The sequence below is a fragment of the Rhinopithecus roxellana genome, chromosome 9 (assembly GCF_007565055.1).
Source record: "Rhinopithecus roxellana isolate Shanxi Qingling chromosome 9, ASM756505v1, whole genome shotgun sequence".
Classification (NCBI taxonomy): domain Eukaryota; kingdom Metazoa; phylum Chordata; class Mammalia; order Primates; family Cercopithecidae; genus Rhinopithecus; species Rhinopithecus roxellana.
The window spans coordinates 50,167,040-50,191,074 of record NC_044557.1 but is presented as its reverse complement, the minus strand read 5'-3'; the positions used below and the strand labels follow the sequence as shown (position 1 = coordinate 50,191,074).

The window sequence follows — 24,035 nt, the reverse complement described above, 5'->3', positions numbered from 1 at the left end:
CTGACCTCAAGTGATCTGCCTGCCTCAGCCTCCCAAAGTGCTGGGATTACAGGCGTAAGCCACTGTGCCCGGCCTACAGAGCCTCCTTTCAAGATCGAGGTCTGGAGGAGCAGCTGCACGCCACATGAGTTTTAGCAGGAGGACCAAAGATTCGCATTTACAATGCAAAGACAGAACAACTTCGTATAGGACTGTACTCCTGGACGCCATTTCCACATGTGGATTTCTGCTTGCAGCAGGATGACAAGCACATACTAGAGAATCTTTCCACTTCGTGTCTGGCCAAGCCATCCCACTTTGTTGAACATATTAGATCTACCTTGATAGTTTTGAAAAAAATACTGCTCCAACTAACACACAGTTTCCTGGAAATAAAGCCCTACTCTACAAAAAAAAAAAAAAAAAAAAAGAAGATGGCTTGTGGGAAAAGATCTCTTCTCCAGGAAGCTAAAAATAGGAATTACCAAAGAAATCAGCACTTTCTGGGCTTGACAGAGAGACCATTGGTGGGACTGGCAAGAATACAAATTTGGAAACTTATATCCATTGGGTCTTAGGTCTTCTCCTTCTTTCCTCAGTGTTTTTCAAATAACTTTCAAAATAAAACCTTATTTTGGCAAAGGCAAAAAAAAAAAAAAAAAAAGGAAAATTAAACCCTGATCCCCCCAGGCATCCATTGTGATGAATTAACTTCCTTCCTATGCATCTAGAATGGGACTACAGTATCTCTTGTATCATTCTTAGGAAATGGAAAAAATAGTTACTTACACAGTTTTTTGAAGGGCTTAATTTTTAGTGGAATTCCAATTGGGAAAGGTTGCTTAGAGCATAGGTTGCATATAAACATGTTAAAATATTTTTATTTTTTACCACAACCTTATGAGTTAAGTAAGTATATGACTTTTCTATAAAAGAGAAAAAACTCAGTCGTGGTAACAATGTAGATACTGCAGCCAGTTCAGGGTCATTAAGCTGTGACTTGAATCCTGTCAGTCTGGCTTCAGAGACCATGCTCTTAACCATTACAAATATTTGAAAATGTGTACCTTACACATTACTAAACTGAAAGCAAAAATGTGGGTTTATAGAAAAGCATAAACTAGGAAATCTTAATTTTTTCAAAAACAGTCCTTTTACTATGATGAACATTAATCTGTAAGATTTCTTTAGTGGTTTTCAACAAAATAATGGATAAAAGGAGGAACAGTTTCTTTAAAGGTATTCTGTAGTTTATGCTTCACACTAATTCACATAGTAAATAGAAATTAGGGAGATTCAACATATTTTACATTGCACATAATTCTATAAACTGTTTATTTTTCGTTTGGTAAGTACAGATGGGGAAGTTGAACAAAATCTGCATACAAGAAGAGACTTTCTAAAAATAGAAAAGACTTTCTACAATCTACATAGAAGAGACTGTCTAAAACTAGATTTTTCTAAAAAACTAAAATACATTTTTAGTTCTTCTTTAGGAAATAATGACTTTTATTCAGTATCCATATACAGTTTGCCAAGAAAGTACTTCCTTATTCATTTTTCCTTTAATCTGGAAGAAACTTTAAGAGCTATAGATTATTAATTTGCAAAATCAATTCATTTATGTATTTCATGTTTTTTCTCATCTTGATAGACACTATAAATGTCCGAACCTTACAAAATAGTAACCTTAGTACAAGTCATTAATAGTGTTTTGAAGTGAATTTAATCAAAGAATCAGGATTAATTATTAATATTAATTATAATGGGAGAATTGAAACACACGATTTTTTTTTTTTACAAAAATCATGGCTTCTTCAGCAAACACAGTAAAGCACTTATTAGTGTTTAGAAAACAAATACAATTTATTTTTCTCATTTCTTGTTAGAAAGCAATTGAACTGAACCCTAAAGATGCGACTTCAATTCACCTTATGGGTATTTGGTAAGAAAATTTATTTAAATATTTCAGTAGTAAGTATTTAGTGTGATATTATTTTGTAGTATGTATAAATATCTTTTGCATATATAAAAGATATTAAATATTTTAAAATATTATCTGACAGAGTTTAGAGTGCTAAATCCATTAACTAGCACTCGTATATGTATTGTTAGAACATACTAAATTTGATTATGATCCTGTTAAACATTGTTATTCAGGTCATTTAGAAACTTGTACAGACTGAAAAGACTGTTCTTATTTACCATGCTAAATGAAATTAGATTAATGTAACTATAGTAAAACAGTAGAATGCCCCAAGAGGGTCTTTGTCTCTTCAAAGTATGTCAGATATAGTCTGGATTAATCTGAGGAACGATATAATCTGATTTTCTATTGTCTATTTTTATGTGATCTTATGTCCACTGTAGATTATTATCTTGTCTATTTTTATGTGATCTTATGTCCACTGTAGATTATTATTGTGCTGGTATGAGGCTTTATCAAAGTGTTCTGTACTGATGGGCCACTCTTTTGAGTATGGTCTGCAGAGCTAAATATTTACTGCCATCTAAGAAGGATACCAGTGTAAACTGTCCTCTGTCAAACTCTTTTTTTTTTTTTTTTTTTTTTGAGACGGAGTCTCGCTCTGTCGCCCAGGCTGGAGTACAGTGGCGCGATCTCGGCTCACTGCAAGCTCCGCCTCCCGGGTTCACGCCATTCTCCTGCCTCAGCCTCCCGAGTAGCTGGGACCACAAGCGCCCGCCACCTCGCCCGGCTAGTTTTTTGTATTTTTTTAGTAGAGACGGGGTTTCACCGTGTTAGCCAGGATGGTCTCGATCTCCTGACCTCGTGATCCGCCCGTCTCGGCCTCCCAAAGTGCTGGGATTACAGGCTTGAGCCACCGCGCCCGGCAGTCAAACTCTTTTAAAAGAGAAATATATTCTTCAGGATAAAGGACATATTAAGCTAACACTCAGTCACCGAGGATTAATGATAATTGAAGGGCAGTCACTAAGTCAGATGCTAGTAAGCAAACCCAAATGAAATAGCAATTTCTGCCTTAAGGGCTTCAGATCCTAGTCAAAGATCTAACACTTTCTTTCCTACTTATTTCTGAAAGTTGTAAAGATATTTGGAGGTTAATCATTTGCTTTGCCCCTTTAAAAATGGATTTAAGTTATTGGTTGCTGTTATTTATACATTTGATGTTTAGCTTTGTCATTTTTCCTGAGTAAGGTTTAACTTCTCTGAGTTTTTCTTCTATAAAAAAATAGGGGAAATTATCCTATCTCATATATAATTGTTATGAACAATAAGTGAGAGAATAATCAGCCCAGTACCTGGCACAATGCACTCAATGGTAGATGTATATTATATTACTGTTATTAGTATGACTGCTTACTATTTATATTTAATCACAAAATACACCTCCCAGCTAATGGATCACTATGTCAATCTCTGGATTACCTAACAGATATCATGTAAAGCACAAGTTGTTTAAACATACAGTACAAAATTCCTTTTATAGTATTAAGATGCTTCGTGATCTTTAAGAGAAAAGAAGATACAATTTGAATGTATAAAATTGTATTATTTCCTTGTAGGTGCTATACATTTGCTGAAATGCCTTGGTATCAAAGAAGAATTGCTAAAATGCTGTTTGCAACTCCTCCGAGTTCCACCTATGAGAAGGTAGTATGATGTCCTCTCTTAACTTAGTACTGATTTATTAACCACAGCGCCATTCTACAGTGTTCACACATGTGGAGCTCTGATTCAGTGAGGGACTTGAGCAATTTCTAATGATCCAGTTCAACTATGTTATCACAAGGCTTAAAACTTCCTATCCATGACTGGTGAGTGGTTTTCTTTTTCCCCATTAGATGAATGACTGTTAATTCTGGAATACTGTCATTTAAAATGGCTCGTGGCTAAAATCTACCTTCATTTTCTGTTTGAAATCTAAACCATATTGAAGTCACAAAAATAGAACAAGAAATACAGCAACTGTTACCCAGCATGTTTTAGCTGTATTATACACAATAACAGAAAAGTAAAGCATATGCTTGAGTTGATAAAAGAAGAACACTCATTATAACTTTGATTTTAAAAAGCATATGAAAGGTTCATATTCTGTTATATTTTCAAGGCCTTTGTTTTTCTTGTTAAAAATAAAATTTGAGAGGAATTTCTGGTTAAACTTTGGGTTTATTCATCACAAGCTTTTCAGAGTAAGAAAACAGGCAATTGAGAAAGCTGTACTTTTTTTTTTTTTTGAGACGGAGTGTGGCTCGGTCGCCCAGGCTGGAGTGCAGTGGCCGGATCTCAGCTCACTGCAAGCTCCGCCTCCCAGGTTCACGCCATTCTCCTGCCTCCGCCTCCCAAGTAGCTGGGACTTCAGGCGCCCGCCTCGTCGCCCGGCTAGTTTTTTGTATTCTTTAGTAGAGACGGGGTTTCACCGTATTAGCCAGGATGGTCTCGATCTCCTGACCTGGTGATCCGCCCGTCTCGGCCTCCCAAAGTGCTGGGATTACAGGCTTGAGCCACCGCGCCCGGCGAAAGCTGTACTTATACTACTTACATTGTAACAAGGAGCTTTTCTTTCTTCTGGGAAGCTATAGTGTAGAAACTGATGTAAAAAATACTTAGTTGTATTCTTTACACACAGTTGAGAAATATTATTAAAATAATGCACTTTGGTGGCATTATTTTATAATACATTATTTTATAATGGCATTATTAAAATAATGCCCATCTGCTGAGCACAGTGGCTCATGCCTGTAATGCCAGCACTTCGGGAGGCTGAGGTTGGTGGATCAGTTGAGCCCAGGAGTTCAAGACCAGCCTGGACAACGTGGCAAAACCTCTAGAAAACAATACAAAAATTAGCCAGGTGTGGTGGCCTGTGCCTCTAGTCCCAGCTACTCAGCTAAGCTGAGGGAGAAGGATCACTTGAGCCTTGGAGGCCAAGACTGCAATAAACAATGATTGTGCCATAGCATTCCAGCCTGGGCAACAGAGTGAGACCCTATCTTAAAAAAAAAAAAAATCATTTTAAAGACAAAAAATATAGTCAGCTCTACTTTATCAAATTAGTTATGTTTCTAAGAAATCAAATGTCATTAGAGAATGCATTACAAAAACAGTAGCTTAAGTAGGACAAAAAGAGTTTCAGACCCACAATAACATTGTATGTAGGAATTTCAATAATAATGGACTCTTAAAAATTCACTAGTACAACCTGAATCAATTCAGCTTTTGATTATATTTCATTTTTACTAGAAATCACTAGTTATTATTTAAGAGAACTGTCAAAATAGCTGAGTTACACATGATAATGTTCTTTCCTTTCTGCACATTATGTTAGTTTGGTACAAGTTCTAAACAGCAACCAAGTTATTACCAGAAGTAGTCCATATATTGTAATCTTAATGATGATTTAAGTGTTACGTTCAGTTTGGGTGTTAACTCTCACTGTTGAAGAAGTGACCATTATTTTAAGATGATTTACTTCCTGACTTTAATATAGGAATAGGTCTTTGAGACAATGCTTTTTTAATATTGTCTGTTTTAATCTTTTTTATTATGTTTGGGCTCTTTGTGTTTTTGACAGGCCTTAGGCTACTTTCACAGGGCAGAACAAGGTAAGGTATTTTTGATTACACATATTAATACAGTAAAATTGTATGAATGCTGGATATATATACTATAATAGCAAATTCTAAAGCAAAGTTATTCTGTTATGCTTATTTTTGTGCTAGATATTGTAAAACAATTTTTAAAGTCTTTATTCAGTAAAGATCACCTGTATGAGAAATAGGCTGCTACTGAACTTAGAGCTGCAGTTCTGGAATGTCCATCATTTGATGTAATTCAGCCTTCCTTTTTGAGAGGAGTCTCTGACATGGTAATTTTCTTATTCAAGACTACACATATTGGCCAGATGTGGTGGCTCACACTTGTAATCCCGGCACTTTGGGAAGCCAAGGCAGGAGGATCACTTGAACCCAGGAGTTTGAGACCAGCCTGGGCAACATAGTGACACCTCATCTCTACCAAAAAATAAAAATAAAAATTAGCCAGGTGTGGCAGCACACACCTGTAGTCCCAGCTACTCAGGAGGCTGAGGCAAGAAGGTCACTTGAGCCCAGGAGTTCCAGGATACAGTGAGCTGTGATTGCACCACTGCACTACAGCCTGGGGGCCACAGAGTGAGACCTGTCTGGGGAGGAAAAGATATATATATGTATATATATATGTGTCTCACTAGAGGCATTTAAATGGGAATTCTGCTATTCAGCCAGGCTAGTTCTCTTACAGATATTGTGACAAAGAGTTTCAGGTCATGTTTGTTTTGAAAAGTGACTAGTCCTATGAAAGTGTCACCAGGCCATCCTAAATTTATCCTTTTTAATATTCATACACTAAGTGGGGGAGATAAGAGACATAAGCATATGTTACCAAATAGACCATAAAAGCCATTGAAATATATTCTATAAAACTTAATCAGGAGAAAATTAAGAAGACACCATGTTTATTAAATTTGAGATCCCACACATAATAGACTTGTTCATTTCATGATAATAGTTATCTTCTACAGAATTTTATCTGAATGTTTTATCTCTGTAATTTATCAATTCTGACTTACATTATTACCTTCTACTAATACCCTTTCATGATCATACTGTTTCACATATCATAAATATGAATCTAGGAATGACTTTTTTTTAAAAGAGATTTAAAAGTTAATTACAAAGTAAAAATATAGGACCTTAGAGACTTAATTAAGGGTTGGGTGTGTTGAGAAAAACATGGTCCTTCCCTCATGGAGCTAAAATAAATCCGTGGTAACTTCATTCTTCAGTGACCTTACCTTATTTCTTTCTGGTCCATATTCAGTTCAGAAGCTCCTCCGATGCCCTTAGTATCTTTTGTTTCTCCAGTGACCCTTATCACTCAATACTATGAACACTTACATGTCTAAGGCTGTACAGAGAAGATGGGGACTTTGTCTTTTCTGGCTCACAATTGCACACTCATTACTTGGCACAATGCTTGGCAAATTTGTTCAATGACTGAGTAAATAGATGAATGATTGGATGAATGAATTTAAGAATATATTTAACCGCAGGACAACTTAAGTATATCAACATGGCATCACACAGATCTGCTCAAAGAAGTAAAACAATTTTAGTTAAGGAGCACATGGAATTAATCATTAATTGTATAGAGGAAAAAGTAGGCTTTGAATACAGAGGATCTCAGATTGTTAGGAAACTTTGTGGAGAATTAAGTTGGTGAGATAATTCTATGCTTTCATTCATAGGCTTTCTATTTATGCTTTTCTCTCAGCCAAGAATGTTCTTCACTTTTTTTTTTTTTTTTGGTTTGTCATACCATTTCAAAGTTTGTATATCTAGCAAAGCATTCCCTTCATTTTTATATTACATTTAGTTGTGTTCATGTTTCTTTCTCCTTTTCGTTACAAAGTTGAAAAAAGCAGAGCTTTTGTTTCATCCTCTATGCTTAAGTATAGCTGACATCCAGTAAATGTTGATCAAATATATATATGTCATCATCCATTATTTCATTCACTTATTCAGCAGATGTACACTGAATGTATGTTGTTTCACACACTGTTGTAGGCAATTGGGGTATCATAGGGAACTAAAGAGATTAAAAAGAGTATCACTGTCCTCAGATAGTGTACATTCTATCAGGAGCTTCAGTCTCTCATCTATAAAATGGCGATACCCACTTATAAAGTTGTGAAAATCAGAAATGTGTATAATACAGTGCCTAGCACATTTGTAGATGTTCATTAAATGGTAATTATTATTTTATAAATATTTGTTTGAGATATAAACAGTGAACAAAAGAGAATTTCCATTAGTCTAATCACTTATTGACCAAATTTATTGAAATTTAGACCTCAAAATCAAACCTTTAAAAATAAAAGCAACACTATTTCATCTGAGATCATTTTTTCTTTCCTATGTGCAGTGGATCCAAACTTCTACAGCAAAAACTTACTTCTTTTAGGAAAGACATACTTGAAACTACACAACAAAAAGCTTGCTGCTTTCTGGCTAATGAAAGCCAAGGACTATCCAGCACACACAGAGGAGGATAAACAGGTAAAACATCTCCCATAAAGTAAGGCAGAAAGGTTTTGAGGCACTATTAAATGGTGAATTAAGAACTTTAAAAGCATAATTTTCTAAATGCATAATATTGTTGAAAACAGGTGTGTTCATTTCAAGCGTAAATTCATTGACATTTATATTTCTATATAGGAAATGTTTAGTTACTGTCACCAGATAGATGTTACGGGGTTGCCTGCTACAATGCAGAATTATTCCTGTGTGACACACATGACAGATGGAGTTAAGATTTCTAGAACATAAAAGTCAAGGGATGTGTACTAAAGTGGAAGAGCTGAGAGTCTCATCGGGTCACTGTCAAGAAATTTTATTGTTATAATGTGTTTGGAAACTCTTAGAAACCCCACTTTATAAACTTAAATTTTACAAGTTAGTCTCTTAGCTCTCCTGTTTACTTATAACATGTATTTTTCCATTTTAGATACAGACAGAAGCTGCTCAGTTGCTTACAAGTTTCAGTGAGAAGAACTGAGAACTTTTCAGAGACGATGTATGGAACAGCTAATAAACATTGCCTTTTCATTTAATTATAAAGTTAATATATGAACTATAACTGTTCTACAGCTTTTAAAATGTTGTGACCATTTAACAGTGTAAATATAAAAAATTCTAGGCTTCTTCACAAATAATAAGGTAAAATAAATAATCGCCATAAGAGTGGTAGAAATAAATCTCCATGGCTCAGGCAAAGATTATTTTGCATCTTGGATACCAGCAATGCAAAATGGTATGAGATTTCTAAGGATTGATCACATTGGGATGGGAGATCAAGCAAAGAAAGCTTTGTAGAGGAGGGGAAATGAATCTATAGGGGATATACATGGGGATGGATTTTCAAGTTAGATTGATTCTAAGTTGAGATATTTGCAGAGAAGATGTGGTGAAAGTGGTTAGGATTTTGTGGTTTCCTGACATAAAGTAGTTAAATGATGCATCTTGGAGCTAACCTGTATAAGGAAAGAATTAAGTCAGCAGACGACTAAAAATTGAGTGATTTCCTTTTTTATTTTTATTTTTTTGAGACAAAGAGTCTCACTCGGTCACCCAGGCTGGCGTGCAGTGGCACAATCTTGGCCCACTGCAGCCTCCACCTCCCCGGTTCAAGTGATCCTCCTGCCTTACCTCCTGAGTGGCTGGGATTACAGGGTTGTACCACCACACCCGGCTTTTGTATTTTTGGTAGAGATGGGGTTTTGCCAGGTTGGCTAGGCTGGTCTCAAACTCCTGGCCTCAAGTGATCTGCCCACCTCGGCCTCCCAAAGTGCTGGGATTACAGGTGTGAGCCACCACGCCTGGCCAGTTTCCTCTAAATGTGGTGTATAGTCTCATGGTAGACTGAATTTGTTATCAGACACAAAGCTCTATTCCCTAATGGAATGGAAGGAACACACAACTTAAGAGTTAAATGGAATACTAAGATGTTTTTATATAGGCAGGACTATGCTACTAACTTGAGGCTGGAGTGCCACCACTGCAAAATCTTTTTAAGTTTTGTAAAAAGGAGCATCATCTTGAATTCACTTAGATAGATAGAGACTGTGTTTAGGTGGGTTTTTCCCAAAGGATTTGGAAATTGTAATGTTACAATGAACTGTATGGATATGTTTATCATGTACATTTTCAAACAAAAAGGGAGACTGAAAGTAGTGATCTTTGTACACCCATCTCAGATTCAATGATTTTGCTATATAGGTTGTGTATCTCTTATCTGAAATACTTGGGACTAGAAGAAGCATTTTGGATTTGGGATTTTTTTCAAATTTTGGAATATCCGCATACACACAGTAAGACATCTTGGAGATGGGATCTAAGTTTAAACACAAAATTCACTTGTTTCATATATACCTTATGCACATAGCCTGAAGGTAACTTTATATAGTATTATTTTTAATAATTTTGTGTATTGAGACAAAGTTTGCATACATTGAACCATCAGAAAGCAAAGGTGTCATCTCAGCCACTCATGTGGTCAATTTGTGGTTGTTTGATGTCACCATCATTCCTGACTGAATTTATATGCTACCAATAAGCAGTTACTATACTTACTCATGCATAACTACTTAACAGTAAAAAAAAAAATGACATAATTCGCATAGGAACAAGGACGGCAAAAAAAAAAAAAAAAAGACATACCATTGATACAGTGAAAAAATAATGTGGTCAGGGTAGCTAGGCAACAGTAGCATGACCAGAAACCTGTATCACCTGGTTAAGGGCAGCAACAAACAATGGCAGGCTTTCAGTCTCCCACTTACGATGCTGTGTTTTAAAAGGTTACTGTATACTGTATTTTATTTTTGTAGGTGAGGAGAAACAGAAGCAGTTGAAGGGCCAGAAGTGAGTCTTTTAGGAGTGTGGTGGCATTCTGCTGGATGGCTTTTTAAAATGGGTTTTTTCCTTTAGGGAGACCGAATAAACTGTGTTGTGCACCTGCGTTTTGACTGTGACCTATTACATGAGGTCAGATGTGGAATTTTCTGCTTGTATCATCATTTTGGCACTCAGAAAGCTTTGAATTATGGAGCATGAATTTCATGTTTTAGATTTTTGGATTCAGGGATGTTCCAACTGTATATGTGTCTGTGTGTGCACAGATACATACATTTCTAAATCTTTTGAAATTAATTGCAAGCATCATAATAGTTCACCCCTAAATGTGTCAGCATGCATTTTCTCAGAATAAAGACATCTTCCTAAACAAACACAAAACCATTATCACAACTGGAAAAGTTAACAACGCTCTAACATCATCTAATATCTACCCATATTCAAATTTTCTCAAACGTCCCCAAGATGTCTCATGCTTCTTAAAATCAGGATCCAAATTGCATTTGATTTGTTGCTAATCTTTCAATCTAGAACAGTTCCCCATTTTTTTCTTCTTGCAACATTGACTTTTTGAATAGGCCAGTTCATTTGTCATTGATTCTGTCGCATTCCAGATTGGCCTAATTGACCACACCTTGAGAACCGCTGTTCCGGTTTATTTCCAGGACTCAAATTAGTTCTATTAGATCTTTGTCTGACTTTCATATTTATCACTTACTGATTTTTCTTTTGGCCTTTTTGTTTCATTTTCTTGGCTCTTTTCATTTGTATCTTCCGCACCCTTTATTTTACTTTTGGTTGTATCTCTTCTTCCTTAGATACTTGATAATGGCCTTCATGTCTGATATGTTTGTCTTTTTCTCCAAATTTTTTTCCTGATTTTAGCCAGTCATTCACATCTGCATTTTGTTTGTCCAGTTCTGAGTTTTTAAGTTGCTATTTTGGATTTTTTTAATATCTAATAATTTAATTCATATTAGCATATTGTGTTAAAGTTTTTTTTTTTCTCATTTTCAGTTTTCTCTTTAGTGACTTTATTTTTTTCCCTAGGGATGTAATTTTAAGTTGAGTTACCAGCAATACTGTCATCAAATGGGAGGAAAGGGTCTGGGTTGGTTCAAGAATACTTTCTGCTAAGTTGTTTTTTGTGAGATCAGGTATCATTCAGTAATAAAGCTCTTTATGGAGTGAGGTTTTACCTCCTGATTCCTTATTAGAACTTTAAAAAATATTTTTACTTTCAAATAATTATAGATTCACAAACTAAAAAAAAAAAAAAAGGTCCTGTGTACCCGTCTCTCAGCCTGTCCCAGTGCTAACATCTCATATAACCTAAAGTACAATAGCAAAACCCAGAAACTGACATTGGTACAGACCACAGACCTTATTTAGATTTTACCACTTTTAAATGCTCTTGTGTGTATAGTTGTATGCAGTTCTATCACATGTAGATTTCTGGTAACTGCCACCATAATCAAGATACAGACCTGTTCCATCATCACACAGATCCCTAGTGCTGTCCCTTTATAGTCACGCCCATCCACCTCCTCTCCCCCACCCATCCCTAGCTCTGACAAGCATTAATCTGTTCTTCATAATTTTGTTATTTCAACAGTGTTATACAAATGGAATCATACAGTGAGACCCTGTGACACTCTTTTTTTTCACTCAGCATAATTCCCTTGAGACCTAAGTTCTATCAGTAGTTTGTTCCTTTTTAGAGTTGACTAGTATTTAATATACTGTATCAATCATATGCTGAGGGGCATTTAGGTTAGTCCTGATTTTGGGCTGTTACAAATCTGCTATGAGCATTATATGCCGGTTTTTATGTCTACATAAATTCTCTCTCTCTGGGATACATGTCCAGGAGTGTGGCTACTGGGTCCTTATCTTCATTTTTCCCCTTTATCTCTGAGGGTTAGGTTTCTTCTGCAAGACATGGTGCCTTCCCAAGATTCCAATTCTGTGCACTAAGTCGCTTCCACTTGACTTCCCAGGAGCCTGATTCCCCACATGTCACATTGGTTCTTGATGTTTCCCCACTAAGGATGAGACCCACTACTGAGAAGGAACCCCAGGAATCCCTTACATTCTCCTTCCCCTGCAGCCCCCACCTGATTCTGTTCTTGTGTGGATTCCAGAGCTGACTGCTGGATTGAGATGCTTATTTCCCCATATACATGTATATAGAAGTTGGTAGTACTCTGTCTTCTAAGTGTATTACATACATAGGCTATCTCTCTCCTTTATAGATGTTTCCTTCCTTCCTTTTGAGGATGTGAGTAGAATACTGATTTTGGAAAATGGCCATGATCCTATAAGAACCTAAAAGTTCTCAATTTCTTGATGGCCAAGTTATCTCAACTGAGTTTTTAATCATGGGCTGTGTACTAGCTGTGGATGTTGTAAAAATGACTTCTCTCATACTCACTTTCCTCCTCTATAAAAAAAGCATCATTAAAGACAACCCTCACCAATTTCATGGAATTGTAAGGATTAAGAGAATAATTTATGTAAAGGATTTACCATGAATACCAGTAAATACAACTACTGTTACCTCTGATTTTGTTCTTGATTGAGAATTGAGGAGAGAAATTTTGGAATTTAGGAGATGTCACTTTTGGACTTAGATCAAATCCCCAGTTGACCTAAAGCTTGGCTTTTAAGGCCAACTAATTAAGTGTTACAGGACAACTTTTATTTGCGTATTTCAACAAAGGAAGATTTTTACTTCTGCATCATCCACCAATCTTCTTAGGTTCAACCAAACATTCGGACTTAACAAGCCTGCGACGGGCTATATTTGGCACCAATTTACTCAGAAGGCTATAGGACAGGAACCACAGCTCGCCAGCAGGACAATTTTGAACCTCCTTTTCAGAAGACAGTATTCTAACAGCAGTCTATGCAACGGTATCTCCCCAGGTGACAGCTCAGGGTCCTCCTTAAAGGACATGCAGTTACAAGACTTTTCCACTCAGGTATGCCCAAAGCTGTGGCTTTCTGTCATGTATCTGGAGATTTCCCAGTCCAGATGCAACTTACCAGTCCTAGGGGTCATACTTACCAGAAGCAAAGTTGCCTGGCAATACAACTGACACATACCATCCTATTTAGTTGTCAGGGTAGGAAGACGTAGGTAGTTAACAGAAGTCATCAGGGGAAAAGGTTTTGTTAACCTTTTCATTTTCAACTACTTGGGAAGTATGGGGGTAAGGGGGGAACCCCAAACACTGGTAAGCTGCTTTCCCTGGAAGACAAACAGCTAAACTGATCTAATAGACAGAATTGTATTGGGTCTGTGATCTATTCCCTGAACCATTTACTGGTGGTGGGGGCGGGTGAGTCACCAAAATGAAGTAGCAATATAAACCTGTCTCTGAGCCTCCCTTTTGTCTGTTTCCTCATGAACTGCACAGAGAGTCTTGCACTCCCTAATTTCTTTCTGGTTGGTCCAGCTGGGAAGGGGAGAAGGTGAGTGGGGGACCATATTTCTACAATTTTTTCTGACTGCTACTGGGTAGATAAATCAAGACAGCTCTGCCTGTAGGTCTTGGATATCTGTAACTGGGTGTGAAAAGTGGAAGACCCTGATGAATTCTCCAAAACAAAGCTGGTTTGGTCTCTTGTAGGGTTCTGTGTAGCCTCACCTGGTACATCGTAATTTCTTACTTGAGGAGGGAGACCAGCATCCTGAAAATGAACTGGAAAGCCACCTTCTTTAGTCAAATCTGCTAAATCACACCTCCAATGAATGATATTCAATAACTTCTGTCATAGCAAAATTTATACAGCAGTGGTACCATTTGTAATTCTAATGCTTAACTCTTATGGTATAATTAAGACAGTCCTTTTTGAAGACCAGTTACCCTCTATCACATAACCTGTCACATACATTAGAATTTTTAAAAAATTCTTTAGGCTTGAAAATAACCAGAGTGTTCATAATTAGGATTTGGAAAAGGAGTCTATTCAACCAAGCAGATCACTGCCTTTCTTTCGTCTTTACTATGAATTCTGAATAAAATGCAGAACACACTCTCAATATGTAGAAAAATAAAATTTTGGCAAAACAATAATTACTGTTTTTCTGTATGTACTTAGCAGTGAAATATTTATAGGCAACATATTTTAAGAAGTCAGTTCCATGGCTATAAAAAATGTTTAAGTTGATGAAATTTACAGTGCATATTAAAAGCATGATACAAATGGAAATTTAAAATTTTGTATTAGGAAGCCCAGTTTGCTAAAAGTAGCATTAATATCATTCACATCAGATTTTAATTTGTTACACATTTTTGTAGTTCAGCAAAGGCCCTTATGATGAAAAACAATTAAAAAGTGTTACTTATGACAAAAATAATTATCTGTGTAAAAAGGGGGCGACCCAAAAGATTTTTATATGCTTATTTAATTCAGATAAATAGAACTGTTATGAATTTGAGAGGAATGAAGATATTCAAACACTAACAGAAAATCATTAGCCTCAGAGCATTCAAATGCTTACGTAACTCTTCAATCCATCTGGCTTCATAAAATCCAAAACTTTGAACACAAAGTGGCAGAGTTCACATTACCTTTTGTATGTTCCTAAGTATGAAACTGCATCAATTTATTATGAATTAAATTTGAAAAACATCACAGATTTAAAAACAAAGTACAAAAGTGCCTGATTCTTTTTAATTCCACAGATACCTAGCATCTCAACATGTAAACAAACTTCTATACTGCTCAATGAATCTTTCCAATTTTGATAATAAACTAAATAGTATCAGATCTAGTATATGACTTTCATGTGTAAGTTATGGTTTTATCCATTACTTTGACAATATTACTGATGTAACAGAGAGAAAAATTTTCAACTATTGTATTTATTTAAAACAAACTGACAGGTTCAAGCACCTGTCTTCAGAAAAGCCAGCAGCATTTTTTTTTTTTTTTAAACATACTCAAAGTAAGATTTGGCCTAAGCCCTTAATACCTTCCTGAACAGCCATGCAACTAAACACCCTCAGGAGATGTTACATAAGGGAGAGAAGAACATGGAGCAATTTGCACTTTTTCCCCTAGATAATATTAACAAGGTAAAGCAAATCCAGATCTTTATGAATGAACGGCTGTCATGTTTCATACACTTGGAGCTCTATAAAACTAGAGCCACTATCATATATGCTTTTATAGATATATATGTATTTTTAATAAAGTCTCTCACTTGCTTCAAAATTTAAGGATGATCTTTTTCCTAGTCAGTCATTTCAAGGGAACAATAAATAAAGTAGAAAAGGATGAACTGTTTTGCATATTTCTGTGGAAGAACGGAAAACATACTTTGAGAGGTTCGGAAAATTCACTGTACAGAATGAACAGCTTATATACACTATCTGTGCAATTTTTCTTGGCTGGGGTATTTAAATGCAAGAGCTCCTCCAAAATAAGAAGCCACATTCATTCTTGTCCAAATCCCTCTGTCTCTTCTATTGCAAAAAGAAGTTTTTCCTTTAGTTGTTCATAACTCTTATATGGTGGTAGATCCAAGCGATTAAAACTGAACAGAAACAAAAACAAAATCAGATGTTTTCAATAAAATGAAAAAAAAATACAATATTTTTCAAAGCACATAGAAAAGCTGAATGGTTATATGAATATATACTATATATGTAAAAATTTTGCCAGAATTATTCTAACAGACAATTTACTACTATAATATTACTTAATTGGTATATTAACATTTCTAAATTTCTTAGAGTAATCCAAATTTAAGACTTACATATAAAAACTATTTTAACATCTCCGAGAGGAAAATGGAATTACAAATAATAAGTGTAGCAATTTGGATAAAGACAATTTTTTAAAAATCAATTTTCTTTTTACTATTCCTGTTACGTGTGTAATGAGTCCTCCTAATTTCTCTTAGGATAAGAGTTCATTTCTTTCATCCACTCACTCACTCATTCATCAGTCATTTACCGAGATTTTTTGACATAACCGATAAGCTAGAGATACAGTGAAGAAAACTAAAATCCCTGTCTTCATGGAATTTACATTCTGGGGTGGAGACGGTCAGTGAACAAATATATACGTCTGTCTTTTCAAATAATCTAACCACATATACAAACTCTTCTCAAATGATACTTTTTCAGCCTTGTCATACTCAAATAATTCCATTCTGGGATTCACTGATGAAAAATGTTAAAATACTAAAAAATGCTTAAAATAATGTATTATTTTTCAGTTTACAAAGGTGGAATCACATTTCATTTTGTGAGGTACAGCACTGAGTAGCTAGATTAGGATTCGGGTGTTCAGGGTTTTGGTCCCCACAGTAGCAGTGACTAGTGAGATAGCTCTGAGTAAGTCAGAACCCTTCTGTACCTTCATTTTCCCATGTGGAAGCTTTCTAGAGATTATCCAGGTACCCTCTTACCACTCCCACCACTTTCCATGTACCGTTGACCCTCCCATGTCAGAGTCAGGAAAGAGCCTTTGAAACAAGGCATCTAATTAAAACAGTGCTGTTTTAAGACTGTATTCTTTGTATTTTAAAAGAAGTTAAAGATATTAATAGCAGCAACTAAGCAGACCATATACTGCCCTCCCCTTTAAACTATACTTCAAGGTAGAGTATGATAACAACGTCAAAAAAATATTTTTCAATATTTCCTATATAAGACAACCAGTCACTTTCTGTCCTCTTACATCTTTCACATATAGCCTTTGCCAAATTCTGTCATTCTATCTACCAAATATTCCATTTTTTTCTCCTGATTATGTATTTATTTGGAGACAGGGTCTGGCTCTGTTGCCTAGGCTAGGGTGCGGTGACACTATCTCGGCTCACTGCAACCTCGACCTCCCAGGCTCAAGCAATCCTCCCTCCTCCCACCTCAGCCCCCGGAGTGGCTGGGAGTACAGGTGCATGCCACCATGGCCAGCTAACTTTTGTATTTTTTTTGTAGAGACGAAGTTTTGTCATATTGCCCAGGCTCCTCCTGATCATTTCCACTGCCACTACATCCCTCTGTATATGCTTCCCCATCATCTCTTATCTGGACCATCAGAGAATTTCCTGCTACTCAACTTTGGGCCCATTTGTTTTGTTTCTTTTTCACTTTTTGCTAAAATGACATACCAGTTGATGCTACTCTTCAAAAACCTTTGCTGCGTTTGAGTTGCTATGGGTGGAGAGGGGGCTGTGGTGGGGAAAGGAAGCTTCTGTTCTCTACCGTCAACTTGTTTCACGCTCTCCCGAGCATACCACATACCTTTCTCTTTCTGTAACCCTGCTCTCTATGGTCTGGAATACAGTTTACATCAAGAACCAGTCCAAATGCTACAACTTCCTCTGAGCATCTTACACGTATAATTTCCCTATTCATAAGCTCTTTTTATTTCTGTTTTAGCATCTATTTTAATCTACTCTGGGTTAGGACTGACTGGTTTCTCCCATTAGATTCTAAAATCCATGAAGGCAGTCATCTCTGCACTCTCTTAACGCTGATCTGTTTTGCATACAGTAGATATTTAGTAAATGCTGAGTTGAAAAACATGAAAGTGGGTTACTTGAAAACATTCAAAACAGGCTTCTGTTTTAAAACACTGGCCATTATGTTTTGTGCTGTTTTACAAAAAGACAGACAAGCTAAAATCGATTCTGCTTTCTTTAGTTATTGACCCCAAGGCTATACCTTGAACCCTGACATCACCAGTAAAGGAAGTTTCTAATTTAAAAATCCTGTTCTCTTACCTTGTCTTTCCAGTTTATTTCAATTAAAATGCCAGCCTGTTGACCTCATCATACTATCCTGTCTACCTCTTCTTGTCCTCCCTTTGAGGATGAGTGATTACCTATCGCTCATCACTATAATTACTTTAGAGACCATGGTCCATCATTATACATCATAATGTATTTGCATTTTATTTGTATTTATAAAAGTATTTACAACATATTCATTTAATTTATTTTGAGACAGTGTCTATCTCTGTATCCTAGGCTGGAGTGCAGTGGCGCGATCTTGGCTCACTGCAACCTCCGTCTCTGGGGTTCAACTGATTCTCCTGCTCTCAACCTCCCGAGTAGCTGGGTTTACAGGCATGCACAGCCACGCCCAACTAATTTTTGTATTTTTAGCAGAGACGGTGTTTTACCATGTTGGCCAAGCTGGTCTCGAACTCCTGGGATCTGCCCACCTCAGCCTCCCAAAGTGTTGGGATTACAGGTGTGAGCCACCTTGCCCGGCCTACAAATATTTTTAAATCTCACGCTTCTCCCTCTTTTGAACTCATAAACTCAAATTCTGATGAACTCAATCTTCTGCTTTCTTGTTCCTTTCAACTTAACAGCTGAAAATTACTGGGGGAGGAAATCATGCATTCAAGTAGACTGTTGTCATTTCAAATATACTACTAATCCAAGTGAGCAATCCAATTTTGCCTAGCAATCTTAGCTGTGTTCCTCTAATCAATACTTGCCTATTCTCTAACAATTCTCCCAATTCCTTCTTTCTCTCGAAAATTTTTCCTTTCTTCACTCTTAGCCAGTGACTTCTCCTTATACTTTGAGAAAACAGAAATCAGTGGGTGGTAATTACTTTCCCTTCACAAAATTTGAAATCTATTTTAATTCTCCCCTTGACTCAAAAATCTCTTTCTCAATACACACACACACACACACACACACACACACACACACACACGTATGTGTACATATTGGATCTACCACTTTAATTGAAGGCAGAGGTCTTCACATTTTGGTTACAGGACTCCTTTTCACTCTTAAAAATATTGTCAACCTTGGCTGGGAGTGGTGGCTCATGCCTATAACCCCAGCACTTTCAGAGGCCAAGGCAGGAGGACGGCTTGAGCCCAGAGTTTAAGACCCACCTGGGAAAACATAGAAAAACTTAGTCCCTACAAAAAATTAAAAAATTAGCCAGGCATAGTGGTGTACACTGGTGGTCCCAGCTACTGGGGAGGCTATGGTGGGAAGATTGTTTGATCCCAGGAGGTTGAGGCTACAGTGAGCTGTGTTTGTGCCACTGCACTCTAACCTGGGTAACACAGCAAGACTGTCTCGGAAAAAACAAATTTCCAACTGCAAAGAGCTTTCATTTATATGAATTATAGCTACTGATATTTAAAAGTTAAAACATTTTATTTATATGAATTATAGCTACTGATATTTAAAAGTTAAAACAGAAGTTTAAAAAGTATTAATTCATTTTGCTATGAAAATAAACATTTTAATGGGAAAAACCCAAGTATTTCCAAAAAAATATAGTGGAAAGAGTGATTTTATTTTATAGTTTTGGAAATCTTTTAAATATCTGGTGTAACATAAAACATCTGGGTTCTGATATCTACTTGTACATTTAATCTACTGCCCCACACAGAAAAATAGTTAGAAATGGAGATATACTCTACTCATCTTGTCAGATAATTATGGATATTATTCTTTGATACTAAATTTGACAAGGGAATGCACAATATGGTTCGAAATCAGGTCAAAGAACACTTTGTACTTTGTTATACAAAATCTACTGTTCTCTCTTGCACTTTGTTTTTGATTTGATTTTATTTTTTTTGAAATAGGGTCTTACTCTGTCACCCAGACTGGAGTGCAGTGGTGTGATCATGGATCACTGCAGCCTTGACTTCCCTGGCTCCAGTGATCCTCCCATCTTAGCCTCCAGAGTAGCTGGGACTACTGGTGTGTGCCAACACACCCGGCTAATTTTTGTATTTTTTGTAGAGATGGGGTTTCACCATGTTGCCCAGGCTGGTCTCAAACTCCTGAGCTCAAGCGATCCTCCCACCTCAGCCTTCCAAAGTGTTGGGATTACAGGTGTGAGCCACTGTGCCCAGCCTCTCTTGCACTTTGAATAGATCTTTTACTCATGCGTCATTTTGTAACATTTGTTGTAGCATTCACGGATCATTTGAAAATAATGACTCATCAAATTATAAGGATTTTCTAAATGTTGACTCATTTAATTATATAATAGGAAAAAAAATCACATTTGTTAAAATACCACTAATCAGCCGGGCATGGTGGCTCACTCCTATGATCCCAGCACTTTGGGAGGCCAAGGCGGGCAGATCACGAGGTGAGGAGTTCGAGACCAGCCTGACCAACATGGTGAAACCACGTCTCTACTAAAAATACAAAAATAAGCCAGGTATAGTGGTGTGCACCTGTAATCCCAGCTACCCAGGAGGCTGAGGCAGGAGAATCGCTTGAACCTGGGAGGCAGAGGTTGCAGTGAGCTGAGATCGCACCACTGCACTCCAGCCTGGGTGACAGAGCAAGACTCCGTCTCAAAAAAACAAAAAACAAACAATCTCACTAATCTCATTGAAGAAAGTCTTCAGAAGCTCTCAAGCTCATGGTGGTAATTATCACCACCGACAAATGCCTATTGTTTTCCTTAAAATGACAAGCTAACAACATTACTTCTCAAGAAAATGTCTGTCAAATACCTAAGTCTGCATACACTGCTGGCGGGTCATTTTTTCAAGTAAAAATAGTGTTCCATAAAAGAAAGCAAGCTAGTTCAGTTTTCAACTCAAACAACTGCCCAAGAGCTTTCCTTCAAGAAAATCATTCCCTGGTGTGCACAAGTGCTACTTCAGACTTCCTATTTTGTCACGCAAATGTTAAAAAAACATATACTCAAGCATCAAGATTGAATAAAGTTAGTAATTTTTACTGCTTCATAAAGAACTTCAATGAACCTGCCTTTTTGCTTTTTCTTTTTTTCCTTGCTTTAAACCTCAAGTATATGGTGCTGAAGAATACAGAGGTAGTAGCAGTTTGGTGCCACTGCCTTGATTTGTGCTAAGGCACAAGCAGGTTCACAAACCATTGCTTTTGCACCACAAGTAGAAATTTCAAAATGATAAAAAGGCAAATAATGGCTTGGTATGAAAATACTTTTGACCTCCTGAAAGAATCACCTATCTCCAGGCTGTCATCTTTGGCCTGCGTAACTATAACAATTTCCTAACTACTCTCCCTGCATTCACCCTTGCATCCAACTCCTTCCCTATACTGTTTTCTGGCCGATTTTTCTGGGATTTATTACTTGCTATTTAAAACTTTGCAAAGCTGTCTAATTTTTCTTTGATATCTCAGTTCTTTATATTAGCCTATAAAGCTGTACATAATTTAATCCCTGCCTACATCCCCCAATTTTTTCATCTCCCTTTCTTCTGATTTACCAGGTTCCAATCATACCTATCATCTTCATTTCCTTGAAAAACAATTTCTTCAGGGTCTTTGCTTACTTTGGCATTTCTGTGCAAAGAATGCTCTTTCTCTGCTTATCCCCACAGCAAAATGCTCTTTATCAAACTCAACTTAAGCAAATTACCCCTTCCAAGAAATCTCCCTGACCACTCAACCCAGAGTAGGTTCCCATTAGTTGTTCTCTATTAGAGTACTCTCATTTTTCCCTTCGAAGGACTTACCAGGATTTGCAAATAGTTATTTGTTTATCTGTTTGTCATTTGCACCCCAACATGGGGCACAAACTTCATAAAAGACAGGGAATACTTAAATCTTACTTTATACATAGTGGGTACACTAACATTTGTTGAATCAATGGATGCATTTCTTAAGTATTTCTATTAATGAGAACACGCTAAAGTGTTCAGTTATAGAATGCTGTATTCATCAATGTGTTCTCAAAATTGAAATTCTGACTACTTTAATGAATAAGCAGTTATACTGGATCTTACATATTTTTAAAGGAACAAAACAAAAAAGATTCTCTGTGGCTTTCACCTTCGTATTTAGGATTCTTGAACTTACCATGTATGGCTTCTTGGTAACCAAGTGTCTTTGCCAACTTTTTCAATGCAAAACTTTTGAGGCCCATTACTTCCTACACCAGGAAAATAAGACAAAGTTTATCTGGTCCTTTAAACTTTTTTCTTCTGACAACTACTTACATAATAGAACATGCTGCATAATCATATGAATGATACAAAATAAGAAGAAATTCACAATGTAAGCTGCTTCTGCCTGAAGAAGCTTCTTACTGTTGCAGAGATCCAGCAATAAGAATTAAATCAGTGGGAAGAAAACTATTTATACAGAATGTCGCTCCCTTCACAGTCACCCTAGGGAGCAAAACAATGGCCACCTCAGCTATATGAGGAGACATTCATTTTTGTCTTACAAGTGCTTTGATACTAGCCATTCATTTTTCTTTCTTCTAAATGAAGTCCTATCTACAGCACAGAAGAGTAATCTTTAAGTCTACTGTATGTCCAAAGGCCATTATTATCACAAAATTATCTACAGAGAAATTACAATGAAACTACATTTACCCATGAGCTCAGCAAATCCTCCTAGAGGTAAACGGCAGGTTCCAGTGACGAACTGCAGTAGTCGCATTCTTACTTCATTGTCTGTCTCTTTCACAAACTGTAATGAAATCCACTGTACTTTAATATGAAATAAATGCTAAACTATCTTCAATCATGAAACTAGTACACACTTGAAGAAATAAAATAACACTGAATTGGTTCAAAAGTCGTGTGAAACAGTGGTTGTAGGGTTTGTCATTTAATAAGGGTGGGCACCATGCTAAGCACACTGTGAACCTCACTTCAGGTCATCCTCATGAGAACACGGAGGCTGGCCACCATCAATACTATGCCCATCTTACGGCGAGCAAAGACAAGAGAATCTTGGCAAGGTTAAGTCATTTATGTAAGGTCAAACAAAAGGTGCAACCAAGATAGATGTTGTTGGGCTGTAGTATAACAGCTATTAAGGGTTCCTGCCAAATAGTGTGCCACTGGTTTTCATGGATTTGGTTCTCACAACAATTCTATGAGATAGGTAGAATCATCAGCATCCCTACTGTACATATAAGGAAATGGAGGCCTAGAGAGTTTAAATGATTTGTCCTTCTCAAACTGCTAAAGTGGCAGAACATTTGAACTCAAGTCTTGATGAGCCCTAAACCACTGTTATTTCTCCCTGAGTCAATTACCCATCTCCCCTTTAAGCTACAGAAAACAAATGAACATCTCTCTGCTGCCACTCTTAATTATTGTCTGTGGTATTTTCTCCCATGAAACACCATTTTCCTAACACTTTGTGTTCTTCCTGACTAGTACCTGAAAAACCAAAGTACACATTCCTCTAAAATTATCTATTTCACTGACTAGTTTTTTTTTTTTTTTTTTTTTTTGAGACGGAGTCTCGCTCTGTCGCCCGGGCTGGAGTGCAGTGGCTGGTTCTCAGCTCACTGCAAGCTCCGCCTCCCGGGTTTATGCCATTCTCCTGCCTCAGCCTCCGAGTAGCTGGGACTACAGGCGCCCGCCACCTCGCCCGGCTAGTTTTTTGTATTTTTTAGTAGAGACGGGGTTTCACCGTGTTAGCCAGGATGGTCTCGCTCTCCTGACCTCGTGATCCGCCCATCGCGGCCTCCCAAAGTGCTGGGATTACAGGCTTGAGCCACCGGGCCCCGCAAAGACATAAATGGGTAATGTGGTGAAATACTAATGTGATTGGTTTGAGTATAACAGAAAGCAAGGAACATAGGGAGCAGATTAAGAGTAGAAATGTATCTTAAAAATAGGGAATAAACGTTAGCTAAGGATAAGAT

General features: G+C 36.9%; 2 protein-coding genes and 1 pseudogene across 5 annotated transcripts in view; 2 read left to right on the top strand and 1 right to left on the bottom strand.

The window, feature by feature from the left end:
- Window positions 1-15,639, top strand: part of RMDN1 (regulator of microtubule dynamics 1) — a 42,450-nt gene extending 26,811 nt beyond the window's left edge. The window contains exons 6-11 of one of the 2 annotated variants that reach the window (XM_030937438.1): window positions 1,869-1,924; window positions 3,526-3,613; window positions 5,535-5,565; window positions 7,925-8,058; window positions 8,507-8,575; window positions 10,389-15,639. In XM_030937438.1, the coding sequence (XP_030793298.1) occupies window positions 1,869-1,924; window positions 3,526-3,613; window positions 5,535-5,565; window positions 7,925-8,058; window positions 8,507-8,557 (360 nt within the window). In that variant the 3' untranslated portion in view covers window positions 8,558-8,575; window positions 10,389-15,639. Of the gene's footprint in view, window positions 1-1,868; window positions 1,925-3,525; window positions 3,614-5,534; window positions 5,566-7,924; window positions 8,059-8,506; window positions 10,212-10,388 lie in introns of those variants that run through there. The other variant, XM_030937437.1, reaches the window with a different exon arrangement.
- LOC115899703 lies at window positions 75-1,430 on the top strand (annotated as a pseudogene).
- Window positions 14,406-24,035, bottom strand: part of WWP1 (WW domain containing E3 ubiquitin protein ligase 1) — a 121,919-nt gene continuing 112,289 nt past the window's right edge. The window contains exons 23-25 of one of the 3 annotated variants that reach the window (XM_030937434.1): window positions 22,747-22,843; window positions 22,226-22,298; window positions 14,406-15,961 (exon numbers count right to left, since the gene is read on the bottom strand). In XM_030937434.1, the coding sequence (XP_030793294.1) occupies window positions 15,862-15,961; window positions 22,226-22,298; window positions 22,747-22,843 (270 nt within the window). In that variant the 3' untranslated portion in view covers window positions 14,406-15,861. The remainder of the gene's footprint in view (window positions 15,962-22,225; window positions 22,299-22,746; window positions 22,844-24,035) is intronic. The other 2 variants (XM_030937435.1, XM_030937436.1) reach the window with 2 other exon arrangements.